This window comes from Macrotis lagotis, chromosome 7, assembly GCF_037893015.1.
Source record: "Macrotis lagotis isolate mMagLag1 chromosome 7, bilby.v1.9.chrom.fasta, whole genome shotgun sequence".
Classification (NCBI taxonomy): Eukaryota; Metazoa; Chordata; class Mammalia; order Peramelemorphia; family Peramelidae; genus Macrotis; species Macrotis lagotis.
In genome coordinates, this window is record NC_133664.1 from 47,198,450 (window position 1) to 47,224,813 (window position 26,364).

The following is a 26,364-nucleotide window of genomic DNA, read 5'->3' on the forward strand; positions in this document are numbered from 1 at the left end:
CTTCATGTTGTTATCTAAAACTTCCTCCTATTCTCGATGTAGCCTGAATTTTCAACCTGTGGCTTTAAGGTTCTTCAAAGAGCTCTGTAAGCAGATATTAAATATGTAGCCTCACTGCTGACCCAAGGCTAAATAAAGATGTCTAGGCTTAGGAAAATTTTCACCTCTTTAGAAGAGATGGTTTTTAGGAAGTTTGTTTTCTAGAGTTAATCACATACATGCCTCAGGCTCAATGTCCTTGGCAATCTTTCTTGGTTTCTCTATTTGATCCAAAGGGTGGGGACATTTGTCAGGTGATGTCCATCTTCTATTTAAGAATGTTTCTTTAATGCCAACCTCATCAGTTCGTCATGGAAGGGATACTGTGACCCGTTTAATCTCTTAAATAAGTTAAATACTTTTTTTAAGACCAAGTTTATGATTTCTGATTATATTTCTCCCTTTCCTACTGTCTTATAGAGTCAGTGCTCAATTCCTAAAGTTTTGACAGGTTACTAAGAGAGTTCTTTGGTCTCATTTCAATGGTGGTTTTGGAACAAAGCAAAACCATATAGGAACTGTTCTTTCTTAAGAAAATCCATTTAGAGGCTCTTGGTTTCCATGCAGTATGCAAGATTTCCCTCCAAAATAAAGGAGTTTCTCCTTTGCGTTAGGGGACTTTTTGGTATGTTGACTTCCATCTAGGAAGCCAGGTTTATTTGATGAGACTGGCTCAATTCCACATAGGATAATAGGACTTAAAGTTGTATAGGAACTAAGATATACCGGGTCAGGGATCCTGAATATTTTTAATGTAATGGAATGAAGGACAAACAGCAATATAATGGACTCTTTAGGTAGTCAGATTATTGATCACATCTCAGACTACTGATTTTAAATACATAATATAAAATACATAGAACTTCAAAGGAAATCAGTTCTATTAAAATGCAGTTATTAAAGTTAAACATTTACAGACCCTGGAAATATGCTTTCCCTGATTTTACATGTATAATTGATATACTGCTTGCCCTCTCAATGGGAGGGGGAAGGAGTATAAGGGAGAGAGAGAATTTGGCACTCTACATTTAAAAAGAAAAGAATGTCAAAAATAAATATATTTGAGGAAAAATAGAAACAACTAATAACTTCAGTAAAGTTGCAGGATGCAAAATTTTTAAAAATAATCTCAGATTTATTCCAACCCTTTCATTCTATAGATGAGAAATTTTTTAAAAAAGTTTTATTATTTCCAATTGCATAGAAAAATAATTTCCAGCATTCATTTTTATAAGATTTTTGAGTTCCAAATTTCTCTCCCTCTCTCCCTTCCCTTCATCCTCCCCAAGATAGCAAGCAATCTGATATAGGTTATACATGTATAATCATGTTAAATATTAATCATATTGTGAAAGAAGAATTGAACAAAATGAGAAAGAAAAAACAAAAAACAACTTTTGGGGGCAGCTAGGTGGTTCAGTGGATAGAGCACTGGCCCTGGAGTCAGGAGTACCTGAGTTCAAATCCGGCCTCAGATGCTTAATAATTACCTAGCTGTGTGACCTCGGGCAAGCCGCTTAACTCCATTGCCTTGCAAAAAATAAAAATTAAAAAATGAAAAAACAAAAACAAAACTTTTCAAAAGTGAAAATAATATGCTTCAATCTGCATTCAGACTCCATAGTTCTTTCTCTGGATATGGATGGTGTTTTCCATATAGATGAGAAAATTAAAAAACCTATGCAGTAGAATTGGTTTTCTGAGTCACACAGCAAAGCAGAAGGGTCAGGATTTAAATGAATTTTCTTTGACTCAATGCTTGGATTGCATATTTATTGGTTGTCTTGGTAGGTTTTGTTGATGACCGGCATCTCCTTTTCCAAATTTATTTCACTCCAGTGCCCTTCAAGACAAACTCACGTACTTCTTCCTTCCCAGATTGGGCATTCTCACTTTTCTAGGCTGCTCTGCATGTCAGACATGCTCACCTTTCTCACCTCCAGCTCTTGGAATCCTTTGTTTCCTTTAAAGCTCTACCTTCTCGGTTCTGCTCTGTGGTTAGAGTTCTTTGACTTCTCCAGTTCTCTGGCATTTATTTTTATGCTTATGCTTGAATTTCTAGACAGAATTGGTTTCCTCTGAATTTGTGCTGCCATCCCCAAGAACAGAGTTAAACAAACAAAACTGAGTGTTGGCAAGAAATGATTAAAGACAATTGATCCTTTTGTTTATTATATAAATTTAGATGCTATTGTAGATAGTATATTCCCATATTATAAATATATATATTCTCACAGTGGGGGCACAGTGGATAGACTGCCAGACCTGGAAGACTTCTTTGTGAGTTCAAATCAAGCCTCAAATACTTACTAGCTGTGTGACCCTGGGCCAGTCACTTCACCATGTTTGTCTCAGTTTCCACAGCTGTGAAATGAGCTGAGAAGGGAATGACAAACCACTCCAGTATCTTTGCCAAGAAAACCCAAATGAGGTCACAAAGAGTTGGACATGACTGAAAAAAGGAGTGAACTAAAACCTCACGGTGGGATCAGTTGAATATGGGGGAAATGATCAACTAATTCTGAAAATCTTATTTTAGATTGGTGATGAGGAGGAAGAGTGCCACAAATCATAGAAACATTGATTTATAGCTGTAAGGAACCTTAGAGATCATTTCATCCAACCCCCTCATTTTAAAGATGAAGAAACTGAGGACTAAAGACAAATGTTACAGTACTACAGATATTATGTAGCAGGCTCCCACAAGATTTGAATACAGATCTTGACTTCAATTCTGGGACTTTTCCCCTACTGTACCATACAATCTCAGAAGAAGGGATGGGTCAGCAAGGTCAAAAACTTATAGAAAGGGGGCAGCAGGGTGGCTAGGTGGCTCAGTACTGGCCCTAGAGTCAGGAGGACCTGAGTTCAGATTTGGCTTAGACACTTAATAATTGCCTAGCCGTGTGACCTTAGGCAAGTCACTTAATCCCTTTGCCTTAAATAAATACAATTTTAAAAAAATTTATTGAAAGGATCAAAAAAGTATGAGCAGGTAGTACAATGGATAGAGCAGCAGCCCAGGAGTAAGGAAGACCCTGACATCTGACCTCAGACCTGGCCAAGTCACTTAATACCAATTGCCTCACAAAAATAAATAAAAACAAAATAACAAAGGTAATCTAACTATTTAAAAAAATTAAAAAATACTTTACTGTCTCTCCTCAAATTATTGCTTCATAACTCTCCTGCTTCTTTTGATTACCAAATAGTAGTCAACCTTTACTTACTCCTCTTCCTCTCCACCCACTCACTACTTAGAAGCAAACTTTCAGCATTACTATTCTACTAAAACTGCTTTCTTGAGTTACCTCTGGTCTCTCAATTACTTCCCAGATCTCATATTTCCTCTTCTTTTTCTTTTTTTTTGGGGGGGGGGGTTGGGAGGAGAGATAACAGTTTACTAGCTGCCCTAGTGAAGCCTTTTTAAAAGTACCTTGGAGACATGAGCATGTTTGAACATAGTAGGAAAGAAGTTACTATTTGGGTGAGATTGAAAATGGAGGAAGGGATATGATTGGGGTGACGTGGGATATAGGAATCAAGTAGAGAATTAGCCTTGGCAGGGAAGAAGGTCAATTTAGGCTTTGAAATAAGAAAGAAAAGAAAGACTGATAAGAACATGTTTTAGAGTGTGTAGTGGAGGGAAAGAAGCAGGTAGTGGTTGCTACCAGGAAGACCGGCATTTGAGTCCCATCTTTGACCATAGTGGCAGTGTGATCCTGGTCAAGTCACTTTTTTCAATGCTTTAGATGACTCTAAGATGATAAGTTACTGAAAAGGTGCTGACCAGCTTTGGTCAAGGGAGTCTCCTCATTTGAAAATTTGTATAAAATGAAAGAGTTGGGGGACTTGATTTTTTTTTTCAGCAAAGTAGAAAGCAAGTTACTATTTGATGTATAAATTCATGTATGTGTGTGTGTGTGTGTGTTTGTGTGTGTGTGTGTATGTATATATTTTCTTTTTTGTATCTTCAATGTTAAATATAATTTCTGGCACATAAATGTTTAATTAATGCTTGTGGAATGAATGAACAAGTCAATAACATTAGCACTTGAAATGTCCTCCCCTCATCTCCCCAAAACACCCTACTATTAACCATGTATTAAGAACTTGTATTGGATTTGTGGTCTCACTAATGTGGTTACTTCCTCCTATAATTCTGTGACGAATCCATACTTGCCCAGATTATGCAGTTCTTTTCTGTGTCCTCTCATAAATCCCCTCTCCAGGGATCTACCTCAGGGTCTACCTCATTTGGGGAGGGTTTTCTCTAGGACCTTTCACATTGAGTGGATACTAGTGGAAAACATGGGACCATTTGCTGATTATCTTTTGTTCTCAGAGTGTATCTAGATCATCTTCCTTTTACTCTTTACCCCAATCTTATAGCAATCTGTCCTGGTGAAAAATAAAGTAATGGATATGGAGTCAAGAAAACCTGAGTTTTCATACTAGCTGTGTGACTCTAAATAAGTCTCTTGATCTCTGTTTGCTTCAGTTTCTTCATCTTTAAAACAATGATAATAATAGTGAGCCTATCTCCCAGGATATTTGTGAGAATTAAATGAGATTTAATTAATATTTGAAAAAAAAGTTTAGTACACTGCCTGGTGAAACAATAAAGCTTAATAGATGCTTATTTCTTTCCCATGTAATCCCTGAATAATTCTTCATCTGTAATATTGGATGACCTGCTAACACCCATCAAGCATTCAGTGTCTCCTGGGAGAATGTCAGCTTTAATTCTTCAAAGGCTACAGATGTTAACTCTGTCAGTGAATGAAAATAGTCTAAAATTTATAGGTAGGAGAAACACACCAGAGACTTAAGAAAGTCTCAGTTGCTGTTTTATATCAAGTGGCAATTCGTGTGTGTGCATGTGTATTGGGAATACCAATTAAAAAAACTAGATTTGTGATAGAATTGGATTTTTTTGTTATATAAATATTTTTTTTCCAATTATATACAATAGTAGTTTCTACCTATCATTTTTAAGGTTCCCCCCCATTCCTCCCCACTCCCCTCCACCCACAGAAGGCAATCTGATAAGTTGTTTCCATGCTATACATTGATCAAAATTGAATGTATTGAGAGAGAAAACATATTCTTGAGGAAAAAATAAAATATAAGAGCAAAATTACATAAAGACATAAAATTACATAATCAGCTTTTTTTTAATTAAAGGTAATCTTTGGTCTTTGTTTGAACTTCATAGTTCTTTCTCTGGATACAGATAGTATTCTCCATCGCAAATACACTAAAATTGTCTCTGATTATTGTACTGATGGAAAATGAGAAAGTCCATTAAGGTTGAATAGAATTTGATTGTTGAGAATTCTACCTCAATTTAAAAATAAATTTTAAAGAAAGATTTTATTTATTTTGAATTTTACAATTTCCCCCTAATCTTGCTTCCCTCCCCCACCCCCCACTGTTAGTCTGTAAGTCTTTACATTGTTTCCATGGTGTACATTGATTTAAGTTGAATATGATGAGAGAAAAATCATATCCTTAAGGAGAAACATAAGATATAAGAGAGAGCAAAATTACATAATAAGATAACTTTTTTTTTTTAAAACTAAAGGTCTTTGTTCAAACTCCTTAATTCTTCTCTAGATACAGATAGTATTCTCCATCAGATACCCCAAGATTGTGCCTGATTGTTGCACTGATGGAATGAACAAGTCCATTAAGGTTGAATAGAATTTGATTGTTGAGGATTCTGCCTTCATTTAAAATTTTTAAAAAATTTATTTATTTATCTTGAATTTTACAATTTTCCCCTAATCTCACTTCCCTCCCCCCACCCCCAAAGACGGCAGTCTTCTAGTCTTTACATTGTTTCCATGTCTACCTCATTTTTTAAAAAACTCTTTTCTTAAAATTCTCTTTTTTTTTGTTTGTGAGGCTAAAGATGCTTGTGAATTGTAAAGGAAAAATAGTGGAAATCACGTAATTTGAGTCATGTAGTTATTTTGAGAAAAATTGATTTATAAACAAGAAGACAACTAAGTAGCCAGGTGTTGTCGAGGCTTTCTCAGCCTCAGTTTTCCTCATGTATAAAATAGGAATAATAATAACACTTATTATTAGAATCAAATAGGATAATATAGATAAGATACTTAGCAGACTTTAAAGTGATACATAGATGCTAATTTATTATTACTAAATGATCTTTCAGAGCCTTTCCACCTCGAAAGTCAGGATTTCGTGATCTTCCCAAGTATTTTGTTGAAAAATAAAAAACAAAAAATGACTTTTTTCTTTCTTTTTTTTGCAAGACATAGAGTTAAGTGACTTGCCCAAGGTCACACAGCTGGGTAATTATTAAGTGTCTGAGGCTGGATTTGAACTCAGGTTGTCCTGACTCCAGGGCTGGTGCTCTTTACATTGTGCCATCTAGCTGCCCCAAAACTGCTTTTTTCTATGTCCTGTCCTGCCTACCTCACAATGTTGTTGTGAGGAATAAATGAAATAATACAGAAAAATGCTTTTGTGTAAATATATCATCACTATTGATTAGTGTCTTAATAATGACAATATTCTAAGTCAATCATTCTAGGACTTTTGAAAATGTAAATTTTTTTAAGAGGCTTAGAAATAAAGCCTCTAGTCCTAATCCAGTCCAATCCCATTCAGCAATATGGTGATGATCCAGTAATTGAGAAATGCCAAACCAGCCTGGACCTACCTTCCAAGAACCAGTCCATCTTCCCATGGAGAAACTCTTACCAGCAACTTGATTACAAGGCTGTGACAACTCATAAAATAGGCATAAATGCAAAATCACCTCGACTTCTTTTGACTTTCCTTTCCCTTCTCATTTCTGCATAAGGAGGAGAATGCTGCAGATGGACTTGGGACAACCTTACCCTGCATCCTTCCTCTGATACTTACCAATGATGTGACTTCGGGCAAATCCCTTGACCACTCTCCTCTTCCCTTTCCATTTCTGTAAAATGAGAGTGTTGGTCATCATGGTTCTGAAGATTCCTTTCATGTTTCAAGGATCTGAGATTTTTGTGGTGTGACAATTTTCTCTACTAATGTGGTGGAGACCGGTATATGTCATAGACAGACATAGGCCTATGAGATTTATGGCCAAAAAATCCATCATTGTAAGGCTAGTTTGATGAGGAGCCTCTAGATATGGAATGGGAGATACTGTGGGTAGTAAACAAAAAATGCAACTAAGAGTTGTCGCCGATGCCGGAAAAGAGAATAAATAATGACTCATTTCTGTTGTATGGCACCAGGCCTAGGTTCTCCTTTGTCAGTTAAGAGAATGCCAGTTATGAAGGAGAACAGGATGAAAAGCTTTTGGAGTCAAAGATCTCAAGTCAAAGATCTTTATAGTTGGAAGAGAGCTCAGCAATCCAGCAAATAGATCTTTCAACCACTGGTTTTACCATTGAGCAAGCTGAGGTACTAATGACTAATCTTTGGGCAAGATAAAAAAAGAAGGTTTTTTTTCAGTTTATTTGGGGATAAAATGTTGAGAAGAGTATCTTTTTTTAATTAAAAATAACTACAGCCATTTAGGATCTTAGAGTTCAGAATTTCAATTCAGTTGTAGAAGAGATGAGCTGTGACTGAGTGAACTGAGGCATTTCATTGTACAATGAAAAAATATTTGCTTTGGACCAATATAAGTTTGCTTCAACTCTGTGCTTTGCATCATATGGTTACATGAAGGTTTCTTTTGGCTCTAAAACTCTGTCCTATGAGGATGAAATCTTCCCCTTGTCTTTGTCTCTCTGGCAATTGAGGTTAAGGGATTTGCCCAAAGTTACACAGCTAAAGTATCTGAGGCTGAATTTTAACTCAGGTCCTCTTGACTCTAGGACCAGTGCTCTATCCAAGGAACCACCTAACATTATCTTTTCAAACTTTTAGATATGCTATTTTCTGTTGCCCCAGAACTTCAGATTGATGTTTGTTGGAAAATGAAGGTAGGGGAAGCCAGGTAGCACAATGGATAGAGCACTGATCCTAAAGACAGGATTTTCTAAGTTCAAATTCTGCCTGAAACATATACCAACTGTGTGACCCTGGGCAAGTCACTTAATCCTGATTGAGAAAGAAAGGAAGGAAGAAATGAAGGAAGACTGGAAGGATGGAAGGAAGGAAGGAAGGAAGGAAGGAAGGAAGGAAGGAAATGAAGGCAAATTTGCTGGTATGTGTTTGTGTATATGATTGTGTGAATATGGGAAAGAATATATACTCACTTCCTTTTTCTATGAACATATCTAGGACTTGAGATTGAGAAAAGAGAAATCAGATTTGTTCCTTATCCTTATATTTGTTTCTTTTAATTTTTTTTAAAGACCAAGGAAGGAAAGAAAGAAGATGGGACAACTTCTACCTCTAATTTTTTTACCCAATAGGTTCATAGATCCAAAGCTTGAAGAAAACTTAGAGGTTATTGAATACAGCCCCTTATATTCCTCAGATGGGGAAACTGAGACTTGAAGATTGTCACGTCTGGTGTTCAGATTCAGGCCTGATGACTCCAAGTTCAACAGAGCTATTCACTATCCTCTATTCTTTAGGAGAAAGGAGAGCTGCCCAATTAAGCACTCTTTCCTCTTATCTTACTCTGTTCCTAAAGATAGAAAAACTATCACTTTTCTAGGATAGGAGCAAAGGAGACAAAAGCAAGCATGGGCAGGGCAACTGAGACTAGACGGTGAGACTGACTGACCCCACTTGGGGTCACTGACTTGGTTCAAAGCCCCCCAGAACTATCCACAGCTCATATCATGGCTAGGAGGAAGAAGATGGAACAACATGCTTTTCCATTCTATTTCAAGGCTTTGCCATTTTTGTCATAAATCCATTGCACAAGATATGAGATTACAAAAGAAGAAAGAGAAGAAAAACTGATCTTTCACTAGTAAATCTCAGAAGTTAAAAACATTTTGATTCTTGGATATTGGATTTGTGCATTTCTGTGAAATGGTTGCCCTTGGAACATGCCAGATCTATTGACAGTCCCTAGAAGTTCCTGACACAACAAATGTATATTGATATTTCCTAGAAGCTGTGATCCAACATTGTTGTTTCATAATATTCAGAGTCAGAATCAATAAAGAGGATTTCCCCAACTTTTTTTCTCTTCCCTTAGGCAAACAACCTCCCAAAAGCTATAGCTGCTGCCCATACCTTCCTTCTGAAGCACCCCAATGATGAAATGATGCTAAGAAATATGGCCTATTACAAGAGCATGCCTGGTGCTGAGGACCACATTAAAGACTTGGAAACCAAATCCTATGAGGTAGGTTCAGTCTCTCTCTCTCTCTCTCTCTCTCTCTCTCTCTCTCTCTCTCTCTCTCTCTCTCCCTCCTTCATTCTCTCTTTTTTTTTCAACCTCTCTCTCTCTCTCTCTTTCAAACTCACTGTCTCTCTTTTTTGCTCTGTGTCCCCAATATGTTATAGTCAACCTCATGGCAGGAACTTAATTCCTTTTGCTGATCGATGGGAAAATAACATGGTAAAGTGGAAAGAGCATCCTCTCTGAAGTCTGGTACCTGGGTTCTGACCCAACCTCTGACCCTTATTACTCTGACCTTAAGTAACTTGATCCAACTTTCTTATCTGTAAAAGAAGAGAATTAGACTAGATGACCCCTAGACCCCTTTCAGTTCTAAACCCAAGGTCCTCTATTTTGGTATAACAAGTGATACATATGGTGATGAAATAGCTTCTCACATTACAGGGGAAAAGAATGGGATTTGAAGACTTTAAAATACCTTAAAAATACAGGAATTAGCTGTGATTTTCCTTGTTATTATGATCAATCAATTAACTGATCAATAAACACTTAATAAGCATCTGTTCTGTGTCAGGGAACTTGCTGAGGCTCTAGGGATATGACAAGGCAAAATAAAAAAGTCTCTGCCTTCAGGTAGCTTACAATTCAGTGGGGGAGATAAAATGTAAATATGTATAAATACATATGTACACATATGAATATAATATATATATATATATATATTTATTTATATTTGCACATATATATGACTAAGTAGATAAGTTCTTCAGAAATACTTGGGGCAAACATAGAAGTTAAGTGCCTCACCCAGGGTCAGGTAGCTAATAACGATAGATGTGAGAATTGAACTAAGTCTTCCTTATTCCAAGCCCAGCATTCTTCTAAATTATGCTGTCCTGGTTCTATTTCAAGGACCATATTTTGTGAACATTAAAAAATTAAGTGTATAGCATTGTTAGGGATACTGATTTTTTTTTAAAAATCACCTTTTGTGGAAATAGTTTATACTCTTCCTAGTATAATAAAAGGCATTAATAATTAAATTTGATTCTTTTAAATGAAAAATTTTAAAGTAAATATCCAGTTTCTGGTTTAATGGTTTTATTATATATTAAATTCTTTATTTCTGGAATTTTTAATCCACAAGAAAACTCTAGAAATGAGTTTCTGATATTCTCTAGTAACAATAGTTACCATTTCTGTATTACTTTAAGATTTGCAAAGTGCCTTGAATATGTTCCCTCTTTTGATCTTCATTCAATCCTATGAAGTGGTTGCTGTTATTTTCAGATGAGGGAACTGAGACTGAGGGAGAGCAAAGAACTTGACCAGATTTAAATTCAGGTCTTCCTGACTCCAGGCCCAGTATTCTGTCCACTAGGGCTGGGGGTATCTGGGAAGGGGAAGACAGATAACTACTTTACAAGGATTCATATCATGCTCCAACTTCTCCCCAACTGGAATAGAATGTCAGCTTTGGAGTCAGGAAGATTTTTTTTTTAAAAAAACATTTATTTTCACATTACTACAATAGTCTTGTTGTAAAAGTAAACATAATCCCACCTTCTCCACAAAGATAGAGAAACCTCAAGAAAAATGAAGTGAGAGGACAAAAAGTGTACTTCAGTCTGTGTTCAGACACTATCAGCCCTGTCTCTTGAGATGGATCATGCTATTTATCATAAGTCCATCAGAGAAGTTGCTTTAATATTTTTCCCCAAAGTTGCTATTGCTAGCTATAGTTCCCTCTGTCCTATTCCTCCCCACTCCCATTTATTCTATTCTCTCTCTTTTCACTCTGTCCCTCCTCAAAAGTGTGTATCTGACTGCCCTCTTTCACACTTCCCTCTCTTCTATTACCTAAACCCACCCTCCCCTCCCATCCCTTTTCCCCTTTCCTCTCCTTTTTTCCTCTAGGGTAAGATAGATTTCTATGCCCAATTGAGAATGTATGTTATGGGAAGACCTTTTTTGAATCTCACTTCTTGCTACAAGCAGTGTGACCCTGGGTAAGTAACTTAACTTCTTCCTTACCTGTTCAAAAGGGAATGACAATATCTACAGATCTACCTCCTAAAGTTGTTATGAAGCTCAAATCACTTGGCATGTAAAAAATGCTCTGCAAACTCTGAAGTGATATATCAATGTCAGTTATTAATATTATTTTTGCTATTTTTGCCATTTCATCCCGCCATCTTTGTTCTTTTCTCGGCTATAGTCAGCTAAAGCTATTCAACTGCTGTATGGAATTGGCACTGCCGATATCAAAGGGGTTACAAGCTCTTCAACTTCAACTTAAATAATTAACATCTTCATCTTAAAACCCAGGAAAAAAAAGCCACTTAGGGCTTGTAGCTCTGGGTTCAAGTTCTGCCTTTGACACATACTATTTGCATGTCTCTATATGACCAAAGCTATTTGAACAGACGATTATATCTCTGTGGCCTGGGCAACTCTCTAAGACCGGAAAGTGGTCAGTCATTTGCTGTGGTAGAGAGTTTCTGAGCTCACTGAAACCACAGGTCCAACCTTGAACCCTCTAGGAGAGCTAAGAAAGTGAGACTGTGTATTTGTGGTTGTTCATGAGATGATTGTCCAGAAATCCAAGGGAGGCCTTTGCCTACCACTAGAAGATGCCAACTGGGTCTCCTCTACTTTCAGAACCTTTTCATCCGAGCTGTGCGTGCATATAATGGAGAGAACTGGAGGACATCCATTACTGACATGGAACTGGCCCTTCCTGACTTCTTCAAGGCCTTCTATGAGTGTCTTGCTGCCTGTGAAGGTTCCAGGGAGATCAAAGATTTCAAAGAGTTTTATCTCTCTGTAGCAGGTTGGTGTTGAGCTATCTAGAAATGAACAAGGACTTTGTTGAGTGAGAGGGGCTGGGGCTGGTATCACAGGTCAGCACATAGACTGGACTAGAAGCAGATGGGTCCTGGGAACTAGAAAGACCTTTCTGAAGCAAGGTAGATGGTGCAACAGGGTTCCTGAAGGCAAAGGTAACATCAGCGGTATCTGGAAAGACAGAGGAGGGGGTGGGAGGCCTGGGACTGGGCAACAGGTAAAGCAGACTAGTAGGAGAGCCACAGGTGGTTAGGGGGTAGGGCCCCAGGCCTTTGACAGAAGTAAGAGCAAAGAATAAAGGATTCCTGTAGGACTAAGAACAAAGACCAGGGCTCCAAGAAAAGACCTTGGACCCTAGGAAATTAATCAGGCACCTAGTACTAGTGTTGAGGTGCAAGGTGAGTCCATCAGCAAGCATTTATTAAGCACCTACTATGTACCATGAGCTCTACCAAGCTTGGGGAAATGAAGGTCCTTGCTCTCAACAAGCTCCCAGTGTAATGGGGGAATGACTATGTACAGAGAAACTAGATATAAATTGGGAAAACTCCAGTGTTCTTGCAGAAGGTGGGACTTTAGCAGATACTTAAAGGAAGCCAGAAAGACCAGGAGCAGAAAGGAGGAAGAAAGAATTCCAGGCATGGTGGACTAGGCCAGGGACAATGCCCATAATACGGAGTTGGAGTTTTTAATGTGGGAAACATTGAGGAGGCTACTGGACCCTAGCGTCTGTAAAGGAGATGGAGGTTTAAAACAACTAAAAGGGTAGGGAGAAACCAGGTCAGGAAGGGCTTGAAGACCAAATAGAGAATTTTTTATTTGATCCCTGAGATGTCAGAGAAGCCACTGGAGTCAATTGACTGTGATACTGGCCCTCTAGAACATTCCCTCTGATTTATTCTCAGTACATTAAGTTCCACTCTCTATGTTTGATTGCTGAACAAATGCAGGGAGTTGATTCAGCTTCCACCTTGTTCAGGAGGTGGCGGTAGTGGTGCCAGATCTAACTGATCTCTGAGGAGTCATCCAGTCAAAAAAGAACCTAGAAGGTTCTGACGCCTTGATTCTGGTTTCTAGTGACTATTTCCTCTCTTTTTAAAATGCATGAAATTTTTTTTTTTACTTTACAGAATGAAAGGCAAGGGACATGGCAGATAGCTTGGGAAAACATCTTTTTGGATTTTTCTCAAATTTTTTCTACCCTATAAAATGTTTACTAACCTTTCCCCTGTTTGCCTTTTTTTTTTTTTTGTCTAGGCAATAGGGTTAAGTGGTTACCCAAGGCCACACAGCTAGGTAATTATTAAGTATCTGAAGGTGGATTTGAACTCAGGTACTCCTGACTCCAGGGCTGGTGTTCTGTCCGCTGCAACACCTAGCTGGCCCGGTTCCCTTTTTTTGTAGATATCTTTTATCTCACCTTTTCCCATCCCTTGGTCTTTTTATCAACATCCCACATGTCCTGAATGAACTCTCATTTTTCCCTTCCATTACCCCCTTTTTAAAAATCTAGATTGTGCAGTGGGTAGAGCACTGACCTTGGAATCAGGACTGGAGTTCAAATGTGACCTCAAACACTTGACTTTTACTAGCTGTGTGACCTTGGGATAGTCACTTAACCCTGATTGTGGTGTCACATCCAGGGTCATCTCCAGTCATCCTGATTTATATCTGGTCACTGGACCAGATGGCTCTGGAGGAGAAAGTGAGGCTAGTGTCTTAGCACAGCCCTCCCTCACTCAAATCCAATTCATGGATTTGTCATGGCATCATCTCCCTGATGTCATGGTCTTCTTTGAAAATGAAGGACAAGGGGCGGCTAGGTGGCACAGTGGATAGAGCACTGACCCTAGAGTCAGGAGTACCTGAGTTCAAATGTAGCCTCAGACAATAATAGCTGTGTGGTCTTGGGCAAGCCCACTTAACCCCACTGCCTTGCAAAAAACAAACAAAAAAATTAAAAAAAAAAAAGAAAATGAAGGACAAGTATTAGACTTAAGTATAACCATAGTTCTCTGGGCCATAAACTCTTTCAATGAAATTCTGCTCTTTGCATGTTATCTCATTTGATCCTCACAATAACTGTGGCAGGTGGATGGCATTATTATCCCCATTTTATGAATAAAGAAACTGAAATCTGAGTGAGGTTTAGTGACCTCCCCAACTAACCCAACTAGCAAGGGATGGGAATCAGGATTCAAATTCAGATCATTTTGATTCCAAGGCCAGGAGCCTATTTATCCACTGTGGCTTCATGAAGGAAATTGATACTTTAAAAAAAATGTCCTTTGAGCCAATATATCCTGGTATTAATAACACTTCCCTTCCAGGATTGTTTGTGAGAATCAAATGAAATAATAATTGTAAAGTTTTTAGTACAGTGTAGAGTGGGCATATAGGAGGCCTTTAATAAATGTTTATTTCCTTCCTTTCTCTCTATTGATGAAATCACAAGTCTGGATAAAAGCAGAATCCAAAAGCATCCTGAATCTCCTCTAGCCAGGACCTTTTTTTCCCATTGGTTAACCAATGCCACTTATCAGTAATGGTTTCGGTGATTAGCATTGTAGGACACATGGAAGACATAGAGGCAAGATGTACCTATTGGCCTTGGGCTGGCACCAGTCTTAGATAACAGGTGAGATTCATGATTGGGCAGTAAGGTGTCACTAGAGCATTTCTTTCTATGGGTTCAGGAATTCAGGTTGCCACATGGTTGGCATTCCTAGGGTCCAGTGGTAAATGGTAGTAGAGTATTGGCAAGCAGATCCCTTATCAGGGTAGCTTGTCAGAGTGGAGGCCAGCCCCAGGCAGCCGACTGATCAGCATTGGGGATCAGCAGGACTTAGCCTATCTGGTTACCCCCACAGAGGATATGAGACCTAGCCCTAGCCTTTAGGTAGAAGTCTTTGCAGTAAGTGTCCAGGATAGGCCGGAGTCTTGTAAGATAGGTGAATACCAGGCAGCAAGGTATAATGAAAGAGCAATGAATCCCAGGTTAAGAAAACCTTCAGAGTGGTGTCGTGTGGAGAAATGGTTGAATGCGTGTGACATTGAATATTTGTGTTTTTCTAGATCATTACATTGAAGTTCTGGAATGCAAACTGAAATGTGAAGAGAACCTCACTCCTGTCATAGGGGGCTATCCCGTGGAGAAGTTTGTGGCCACCATGTATCATTATTTGCAGTTTGCATATTATAAATGTGAGTGAATGCTTTCTATCTAGGGATTGAATTTTACTGCTGCACACCTTTTCTAGAATTCTTTGGGTACCATTGTGACTTAGTCTCCTTTACAGACCCTGGGGGGATATCTTTTCTTATAATGACAATGGTGTCTGTCTCATTGGAAAGGCTTCAATTGGACTGAAATGAAAACTTGATGATTTAAAAACAATTCAATTTGACAAATGGAGAGGTGGCATGGTGGAGCAGATGGAGGGCTGGGTTTGAAATCTGGCTTCCAACCCTGCCTCAGATGGTCTTAGTGGTGTGATCCTTCATTCAATCTGAGGTCATTCATCTCTTAGTCTCCTCACCTTTAAAATGGGAATGATAAAAATATCCACTTCACAGCATTTTTATGAGGATAAAATGATATTGCACACACACATGTGTATAATGTAAACAAAGATAAATACCCACAGGTTTGCTATGAAGATAAAATGAGATTGTATACACAAAAGTATATCTAAATATAAGTGCTCATGTATACACTTCCATACATTTATGTGTGTGCATATAAATGTTTACATATGTGTGCATCTCTCTCTCTATTTTTTCCTATAGACATATAAACATGTGAGAGTAAGCCTCAAAGACAGTCTTGGCTCTGACTGGCCATGTGACCCTTGGACAAATTGTTTCAATTTTCTACAGTTTAGACCATTCTATACCATTTCAAGTTACCAAGATGGTGCCAACCTGACTTGGCTGAGAGTTTCTTCACTGTGGAGTTCCATATCCCAAGCTCCCATCTTGATATTGGACTAGGTGATTTCTCAGTCTTTTTCCAGTCCTAAACCTGTGTCCCATCTTGCAGAGTTGGGCACAGGCAAAATCAGAGTTGAAGATTATCTTGACATCGATAAGATTTTGAGGGGAAGATATCTTGGAAACTACATATTACAATCCCTACCTTTTCTACCAGAGGAAGATGAGATCCAGAGATTGATAATAAATTACCCAAAGTCTGATGTCTCAGTGTAATCTGACTCTGGATCTAGACCCATTTCTCTTACTTCCCCATTTGGGGTGGGTGTTTTATGTGAGAATTGAGATCAGAATTCTGTGAATTGGGGTGTTGTCTTTAGAGTTCTCACGTTCTGAAGGTTTCTGATATTGATCTAGCCCTTCTGACTAGGTCACAGAAGCCTAGATGGCATAATATGACCAAGAAAGCAGGATTTAAATTATTCTGAAAAATGAAATAGTATCCTGGCATATCTTTTCTTCCCTCATATGCCCTTTCATCATACATGTACCCTCATTCTATAACAAAATCCCAAGAACAGGAGATAAAGCTTGAGTAGGGAAATACTGCATAAGCAACCCGGAGATCTCTACTCCAGTGGTGGGTCTGCCATGATGGAGCCAGTTGTGTGAAATTGGGCTGATTGCTTCTCTCAGGATCTGTTTTTTCATCTATAAGACAAGGGGGGCTTGGGGTAGGTGGCTTCCATAGATAAAATAGTTTATCTCCAAAATCCTACTGGAGTGGAAGGAACTTCCTAATGGTGTTAGTCTGATTCTTTTAGCTTCTTTCACGTTTTTCAGAATTTCTTTCCTTTAATGTTTTTTAAGGTGTCACAGTGTCTAGAATACAGTAAGTTCTTAATACGTGCTAGTTATCCTGTTGACTGCTAGTTAAGAATCCTGTCCTCTTAATTCTGTACAAATACAGTCATTTTATTAGATTCCACTAGGTGGCATAAGTCACACATCCAAATGGATATTTGGGTAAGCTGATGACATTTAGGGAAACTTTTAAATTTTTTTTATTGAAGATTTTATTATTTTATTTATTTTGAGTTTTACACTTTTTCCCCCAATCTTACTTCCCTCCCCCCACCCCCACCCCTGGGAACCTTGTTTTTTATAATTTGTGGTACATAACGTTGACCAGGCCACATGCAGGATGGGTGCCTCTTTACCCTTCTTCTCACCCCTAATTTCCTTTCAGTACTGGCTTAGATCTGTTCCAACGCCCCAAGGGTGTTGGTCAGATTTCTAGTATTTTGAAGGCTACTGGTCAGTGTGACTTGCCAGAGTTCAAGTCCCTGGAGGTTTGAACTGGTTTAATTCAGTCTAGACAACCAGCCACACCCTGCAATAGTAGTGTTGAGTACCCAAGGCGTCCCAGACTTCCAGAGCCTTCTTGGAGCTAAGGCTGTACAAGTCAAAGCCTAAAGGAACATTGTCAGATCTAAGGTGGGTCAATCCTGATCTGATCTCAGAGAACAGTTGGGCTAAGGAAGAGGGGAAAGAAACAACATTTATTATACAATATCAGTTCATTTGATCATGACAGCAACTGGGAAATATCCCCATTTTATGGTTGAGGAAGCTGAGGCAGGCAGCAGTTGAGTGACTTACTTAGGGTTGCAGGGTAAAGGGTCATTTACCCAGGGGCACTTTCCTTGACCAGTGAACCCAACAATGGTCTATTTCCTTTTTAATTTTTTCTGCTTTCTGAATTATCTAAAAAGAAATTTTATTGATTTCTTTTTTGTTTTTGCATCACATTCATTTCTAAATCTTCTCCCCTTCCTCTTTACTACTTCCTTTTGTAACCAATATTAAAAAAAATTCAGCTCCGTAGATCAGTTAAACTACCACATTTGACATTACATGTAACATTCCACACTACATTCTCTCCCCTCTCAAAGGAAAGGAAGGAGATATATTCTTTCATTTCCCTGAGACCAAAATTGGTTATTATATTACATGACATAATTTAGTTTTGAAGGTTTTTTATTCCTTCCTTTGATATTTGTTCTAGTTATTTCATATATTGTTTATGTGATTTTGCTTCTTTTCATCTTAACTGTTCATCTTTCTGCTCATGTTTATATGTCTTCTCATTTTCTCAATAATTCCTTCTGTTCTAGTCATGCACTATGGTTATCCATTCTTCAATGATGGGTGCCCACTTCCCAAACTGGTTTTCTAATTCTTTGCTACCACAAAAAGTACTGCTGTTATGGGTCTAAGGAACCTTTCTTTTTATCTTTGACCACTTTGGCATCATATATGTGGCATTGGGATCTTTGGATCTAGATTTTAGTCACTTTTTTCCCCACATAATTCCAAATCAATCATTTTTCAGGATGGACTAATTCATGGCTTCATTAACAAAATTACAGTGTGCCTATTTTCCTGCAATGCCTCCAAATAATTATTTCAATTTTTTTTGGTCATTACCACTTTTTTCTAATGTAATGTGAAATATCCAAGTTGTTTTGATTTGCATTTCTCTTATTATTAGTGCTTTCAAAGGGTTGTGAATTGTTTGTAACTCTTATTTTGAAAAAGTGCTTGTTTGTATCCTTGGCCATTCATCTACTGGGGAATGAATGAATCTTAATTTTATATATTCTATTAATTCTGTGTCTTAGCAATCTTTATAAGAGATATCTGATGTATTTTTCCCAATCTATGGCTTTTTTAAAATTTTAGCAAAATTAATTTTGTTTATGGAAAAGGTTCTTCCTTTTTCCAATAATGACCTTAGAACCTGTAACAGGTAATTACTTTTTATGGAAATTACTTGGATCAATACTGTTTCTAGTTCTAATCATCCAATTACAAGTTTTTCAAATCAGAGACCGAGACCAAGACCAAGAGCCATTTCAGATTTTCCATAAATCCATCCTATTTTTTCTTGGCCTTTAGGAAACTGTAGTTCATCTTCAATGAAATATGGCCCTCCAGATTATTTTCCTTCCCATTTTTCTTCTCCCCTCCCCAATCCAGTGAATGACATGAAGAATGCTGCTCCATGTGTTGCCAGCTATATGCTTTTTGATCAGAAAGATGAAGTCATGAAGCAGAATCTGGTTTACTATGAGTACCACAGAGACAAGTGGGGCCTCAAAGATGAACACTTCCAGCCCAGACTAGTAAGTTGCTGTTGTTATTTTATTTCTTGAAAAAATTTTAGTTTTAGGGGTATATTTTTGTCTCTCATTTTTATAACATCCATATTTCCCCTCCTCCTCCCAGAGAGCCAAACCTTGTATAGCAAAGAAAAAGAGTGGGAAGGGAGGTCTGGGAGATACTGAAAAAAAATATTGTAAATCATATACCTTCTGCAAAGAAGCCAAGTTAGTATCTTCTCTCTCCTCTTTGAGGCCATGCTTGACCAGATAACCAAGTTTAATGAACATGTTATTTGCAAATCATTTCCCCATCTCTGCCCTCTTCTTTTTTATCACCTCCTGTGTGCCAAAGCACTTTACAAATATTCTGTTTACAAATACTACTATTATAATTTTCATTTTACATTTGAGGGAATTGAGGCAAGCAGAGGTTAAATGATTTTCCCAGGGTCACATAGCTAATAAGAACTCAGATCTTAATGACTCTAGATCTAGATCTATGTCTGTCTATTGTACTATCTATCTACCTCTGCAATTTCCTCTCCTCAAAAAAAAAAAAAAGTAAACATTGGAGTGAGGAGGAGAAAGTAAGAAAGATACCATCTAACCCAATATTCAAATTCTACCATTATCTGCATGAATCTTCTCTACCCTAACTCTTGTCTCTACAAGCTCATCTTTTTAATAAAGCTTTTATGTTTCCACATAGATTAATCTACCTGTGATTTTTCTTATCATATGTAATTTTTGTTTTTCTTAATTAAAAACATCTTGCTTTCCTTATCTCCCACTCTCTTTTCATTTGGGGAAAAAAAGAAAAGAAAAAGAAGACTCTTGTCTTGAATAAGCAGTCAGGTTATATCCATTTTAAATTTTATTTTCTATTTCAATTAACAAGCATTTACTTTCTCTTCTTTCTACCCCTCCAGCTAAAAGGGGGAGAAAAAAAAATAAATACACAGAGTCAAGCCAAACAAATTCCTGCTTGGCTATGGCCAAAATTATGCCTCATTGAGATTATGTCTATACAGGCAAAGTCAAATCTATTGTTTGCAAATGCAGCAGGAACCTTGCTCCAAGGGACCTTCGGTTGCTTTTGGACTTATAGCTAATGAAAGCAAACTCCTTCCCCCAAAACATAAAACAACTAAAGTCCAAGAGTTCCTTTGGGAAGAGTTTCTTCACTCTTTTCAGGGCTGAACAAGTAAAGAATTTCAGTTGATGGTGTTGGGGGCTATTTGCAGTGGAAAGCTTGGTTTGATCAAAGAGGATGTCTTTGAAGAAACAATACGGCCCAGTGTCCTCGTCCCCAGAAAAGAGAAGTGTGTGGTCATCGGGCCAAGAACCTCTTGAATGAGTGTTTGTCAGTTTATGATCTTTGGCGGTGTCTCAAGGGAGAACTGTCTCTGAGTTCAAACAGTGGCTTTTTGCCCAAGGATCATACCAGCCACTGGCCTCAGCCTCCAGTCTTCTCTCTGTCCAGATATACAGAAGAGCCTCATTGGCCCTCTTCTAAATTTAACCATCCTTCATCTTTGCAACCTGGGATCTCCAGTCTTTAGTTTGCTTATTTGTAAACACCCGCTCTTATGTAAAACAATATTACCTACCATAACTGCTGCCCTGGTCCTAAGGATCAAATCATATAACTTAAAGTGCTGTGCAAGTCTTACAATGCTATTTAAGGCTTAGTAGGATTACTGACCACATCTCTTTTTTTTCTTCTTCTTCTCTGTTGTCATGTTTCTTTTTTTCCCCCGTACTATTTTCTCTCTTCTTTACATTAACTAACTTCATTTCTCTCTTCCTCACCTGTGCCTTAGACCTGCACATTTAAGTTTGTCCTTTGTTCTCAAAGAAGATCAAGACATCAGGGAAGGTGATGTCCATAAATTGGATTGGATTTGAGTGGGGGGGGGCTGTGCTAAGTCACTGACCTCACTTTCTCCTCCAGAGCCATCTGGGTCCAGATATGAAATAAGACAACTGGAGATGACTCTGGATGGGAGACAATAAGGGTTAAGTGACTTGCCCAGTGTCACACAGCTAGGGAGGGCCAAGTGTTTGAGGCTAGACCTGCACATTGGTTCCTGGTGGCCCTCAAGGTTAAAGTACAGGCATATAGTAGGTGCTTAATAAGTGCTTATTGGAACAAAGGCCATGACAAAAGCTACACACAAAGCAACAAGCATCCAAATGTTCTGTGTCTTGATATTAAAAATGAATCTGTTTCTTTGTCTACCTTTTTTCTCCATTGAAAAAAGACATTAAAGGCAGTTAGAGGTATATATGGAATCAGGAAGACTGGAATTTAAATCTTGCCTTAGATACTTATTGTGTGACCCTGGACATTTCATTTAACCACTTCTTGCCTCAGTTTATGCAACTGTAAAATGAAGTTGTGAAGAGGAAGTGAGAGAATATTTGAGAAGTGCATTTGTTATACATTTATTAAGTGCTGACTGTATGCTATGCACTGTGTTAGACAATGGGAACACATGGACAATGAATGAGATAATCCCAGCTGGCAAGTAGATTACATTCTAATGAAAAGGAAAATGCATATATAAGTATATGGAGAATATTATTCTTATTGAGAATGTCATTTTCAATCATGTCCAACTCTTCATGCCCCTATTTGGAGTTTTCTGGACAAAGGTACTAGAGTGATTTTGCCATTTCTTTCACCATCTCATTTTACAGATGAGAAAACTGAGGCAGACAGGGATAAGTGTGACTTGCCTAGGGTCACGCAGCTAGTAAACATCTGAGGTCACATTTGAACTCTAGTCCCACTGTTCTATTCATGGTACCACTTGGTTGCCATATATATGTGTGTGTATATGTATATATACATATATATGTATATATACATATATATAGTGCTGTAATTCCTTACATAGAGCATGCATATACAGAAAATAAGTGTAAGTGGTTACTTACAATGGAGGTAAGTAGAAGATCATTTGTGGGGGGAGGGGTCACACTAGCAACTGGGGGGTTTAGGGAAGACTTTGAATGAAAGGTAGTTAGAAGGAAAATGGCATCCATGTCCCCAGGACTGGCAAAGCCCTTGGAAAATGACTGATACTTGTCATTACCCAACCATGTCCCATTGTGTTCTCTATTTCTTCCCCAACAGGAAGCAGTTCAATACTTTAATGTGACCACAATCCAAAAGGAACTCTATGAGTTTGCTAAGGAAAACATAATGGATGATGATGAGGTGAGTTTTCAGTTCTACTCAAGTCAATATTAGCATTTATGCTTAAGTCCTGGGTCAATATGAAGTTTAATAAAGCCATGGGTTCCTGTCCTCATGGCCACATTTGAGAAAGGGATGTGGAACAAACAAGTATAACAAAACTTGCTCCAGAAACCTCTTCATCCTACAAGATCACATCAGCTGTGGTACTTGCAACTCATCAGACAACTCATCAGGGACCCCTCTGACTGGAGGGGCAAAGTAGAGAGCTCCTCCCAAAATCTCCATTTAAAGACAGCACCCAGCCCAGCCATCTATCATTTCCAATTGGCTGCATTCCTCTTTGGCATACTCTATCCAGTGAACCCTCCCTCCTTTTTTTAGCTTTCTTCTATCTTCTGTCTTTCCCCCTTAGATTGTAAGCTCCAAGAGGACAGGTCCTGTCTTTCTTTTCTTCTGTTTGTATCTCTAGTACAGGAAAGAGCCTAGCACATGTTGTTTTTATTCATTTTCAGTCTGGTCTGACTCTTTGTGACCCCTTTAGGGGTTTTCTTGGCAGAGATACTGGAATGGTTTGCTGTTTTCTTCTCCAGGTCATTTTATAGATGAGGAAACTGAGGCAAACAGGGTAAAGTGATTTGCCCAGGAAGTGTCTGAGACCAGATTTGAACTCAGGAAAATGAGTCTTCCTGGCTTCAGGTCCAGCACACTATCCACTACATCACCTAGCAGTCTTTGGTACATAGTAGGTGATTAATAAATGTTTATTAATTAAGTGATAACTATAATACATGAGCATATGCCAAGTGATATCCCAAAATATGTAGGGGCACAGGGAACAGAGGAAGAGTTCATTATTGCCTAGCAGGATCAAGGAGATGATATAGGAGGTGGTCTTTGAGATAGAACATAAAGAATGAGAAGTCATTCCTTTTAGGTAAATGGGAAAAGACTTATTTCAGGTATAAAAGCAGTATAAGTGAAGGCATAGAGATGGGAGAATAGGGTGTCTATATAGTGGATGCTGGGTAGTCCAATTTTTTCTGAAAGAAGGCCTGTGAAATAAGATGAGAGGGATAAAAATTGTGAGGGATGGAGAGAGCCTCAAAAGCTAGACTAATGAATTGGAAGTATATTCAAAAGTTATTCAAATAGCATAGATAATAACCTACCATGTGCTTATGGGTCAGATGGATGGGCACTGGGTGGAATGACAGCCCTGAAGTTGGAAGGACCTGAGGTCAAATCCAGCCTCAGATATTTACTAGTGTGACCTTGGGCAAATCACTTAAGCCCAACTGACTCACATCCAGAGCTATCTCCAGTCATCCTGATCCATATCTGGCCACCAGATCCAGATGGCTCTGGAGGGTAAAATGAGGCTGGGGACTCAGCACAGCCTCCCCCTTTTCAAATCTAATTTTACATGCTTGTCATAGCATCACCTCTTGATGTCTTGGTTTTCTTTGAAAACCAAGGACAAACATCCTCCTCCTTCTCCTCCTCATTCTCCTCCTCATTATCATCATGTGCCAAACAATGGAAATCCAAATATGAGGAAGAAAGACATTCCCTGGGATACAATGAGAATCATAAAATAATAAGAACTAAGGAGTCTTTGAAAAGTTTTCAATTGAAGAGGAAGTGACCAGATTGGTCTATATGGAAGAGAAGTGAAGAAACAGGTTGAGTAAGGAATTGAAGGGAAAAGAAACCTATGAAGAGAGTGGCCATTGTAGAGAGAGATGGTAATACAGGAAGGGACCTAGATTAGCGATGAAATCTCAACCAAATTGCATAATCTTCCAGAGATGAGTTTTTTCATCTGTAAAATGGAGATAATAATTGTTATCACCTATCTCACAGGGTGATGAGGAGAAATATTTTTAAAATGTGAAAAATTATTTTCCAATTTGGTGAAAGTTATACCAGCGCTGAATTCTCTCTGTAGATGAAAAGTGCAGAAGACCTGAAAAAAAAATCTGGAGTTTCTGAGTATTTTTATGAAAGGACAATCTTAGGATAAAAAAAAGAAATAGAAACCAAGGCCATACGTGAAATTATATGACTGTACACAGCACTCCCTTACTTAAATCCAATTCACTTGCTTTTCATGACATGACCTCCCTGATTTCATAGGCTTGTTTGAGAATGAATAATATCATCTTTTTTTTTTAATCTTCTAAAAATAGTGAATTTTAGATATTTTTGTCCATCTCCTCATCTCCTTGTGCTCTCATTTGGAGTTTTTTTTTTTGTTTTGTTTTTAGGTTTTTGCAAGGCAAATGGGGTTAAGTGGCTTGCCCAAGGCCCCACAGCTAGGTAATTATTAAGTGTCTGAGACCAGATTTTAACCCAGGTACTCCTGACTCCAAGGCCAGTGCTTTATCCACTACACCACCTAGGTGCCCCTTCATTTGGAGTTTTCTTGGCAAAGATACTAGAGTGGTTTACCATTTCTCCCATCCTTTTTACAGATGTAGAAACTGAGACAAACTTAAGTGACTTGCCCAGAGTCACACAGCTAGTAAGTCTCTGAGGCCAGATTTGTTTTCAGGAAAATGAATCATCCTAACTCCAGACCCAATATTCTATCCACTGTACTATTTAGCTGAATTTAAAATTATAATAGCATTTTAAAGATACTCAGTTTTATTTCCCTTGACTTTTCTCTGAGTTTGAGCCATTGTCTTTTCTTCTGTAAATTGTTTTCAGTTCTCTTTAGCAATTCCAAAGAAGTTCTTGGAATTTGGGGTTAGGTGACTCCTATGGTAAGCTTGCTCTCCTTCCTCATTTGTTGAAAGAGCAAGAGAACTGAAAAAACACAGTGACCATCGTGTCCAGTATTGTTCATTTTATAGTTGAAAAAACCGAGGCCCAGAGAAGTTATGTGATTCACTCAAGGTCACGTAGGTAAGCAGACGAAAAAAGGCCAGATTAAGACCCAGGTCTGCTGATGCCATATCCAGGACTGTTTCTCAGCAAGTCTTTCTGAATGATAAAGGAGACCAGTTTCCATACTTCAAGACAGAGAAAGAAAAAGAGCTGAAGATGCTAGAGATCTTTTTTCCCAAAGAATTGCAGAATTTTCAATCAGGAAGATTTGATCTGAATTGGCTATTCATCCTTTCCAAAACTAGAATCCCCATACATTATTACTATGGAGGTGTCATCTGGTCATTCCTCAAGGATTTCTACCAAGGAAAATCTATCACCCCAGATTTAAATCTGCTTATCCTTATCAACTGAGCTTGATTCTACTTTCTGGAGTCAAGTGGGACAGATCACCCCAAACTCTATGAAACTAAGACATGCAACTATGACCCACAAAAGGTTAGAACTCCTCTGTTTGATTAGTTAATTTGGAGTTTCCCCAGAACACTTGTAGACTTTGATTTAACCAGAGAAAGAACAAGTCAGGTTGAACTTTAAATGTTAAGAAACCAACATCTTATTTGCAAATTCCCTAGGCCCAAGTCCATGCATTGGAACTCTTTAGGAATCCAACATGTTCCCATCACTCTCAACCAGACCCAAGTTCACACAGCATCCAACTGACGCCATGACTGTTTGGTTAGATGGGTCTGTCCTGTCCTACTCTCCTAGTTGTTTTAAGAGGTGTTCACTCACCTAAAGAATGTTGATGGAGTTTTCAGCTTTGTGTCCTTAGAGCCAGCTTGGCAGGAATAAGATGTTAAATACAGTGAAACTTCTTTATAACATTTTCCAGGCAACTAAGATTTTTTTTTTCTTTCTACATTTTGGAATGAGGCATCTTGGAAAACCTTAACTGGGGTTAGCTTTATGGGCCTCTTGGCTGGGAAGGAAAAAAAAAATTGGCTGTTCTAGGCAAGAAAATGTTATTAGGAAGTTTCACAGTGATTATAAGTCATGGT

General features: G+C 38.2%; 1 protein-coding gene across 1 annotated transcript in view; it reads left to right on the forward strand.

The window, feature by feature from the left end:
• Positions 1-26,364, forward strand: part of CRTAP (cartilage associated protein) — a 76,392-nt gene that overhangs the window by 31,386 nt on the left and 18,642 nt on the right. Inside the window, exons 5-9 of the mRNA XM_074195217.1 lie at positions 9,170-9,319; positions 11,978-12,149; positions 15,239-15,367; positions 19,139-19,284; positions 22,406-22,489. Of these exons, the coding sequence (XP_074051318.1) occupies positions 9,170-9,319; positions 11,978-12,149; positions 15,239-15,367; positions 19,139-19,284; positions 22,406-22,489 (681 nt within the window). The remainder of the gene's footprint in view (positions 1-9,169; positions 9,320-11,977; positions 12,150-15,238; positions 15,368-19,138; positions 19,285-22,405; positions 22,490-26,364) is intronic.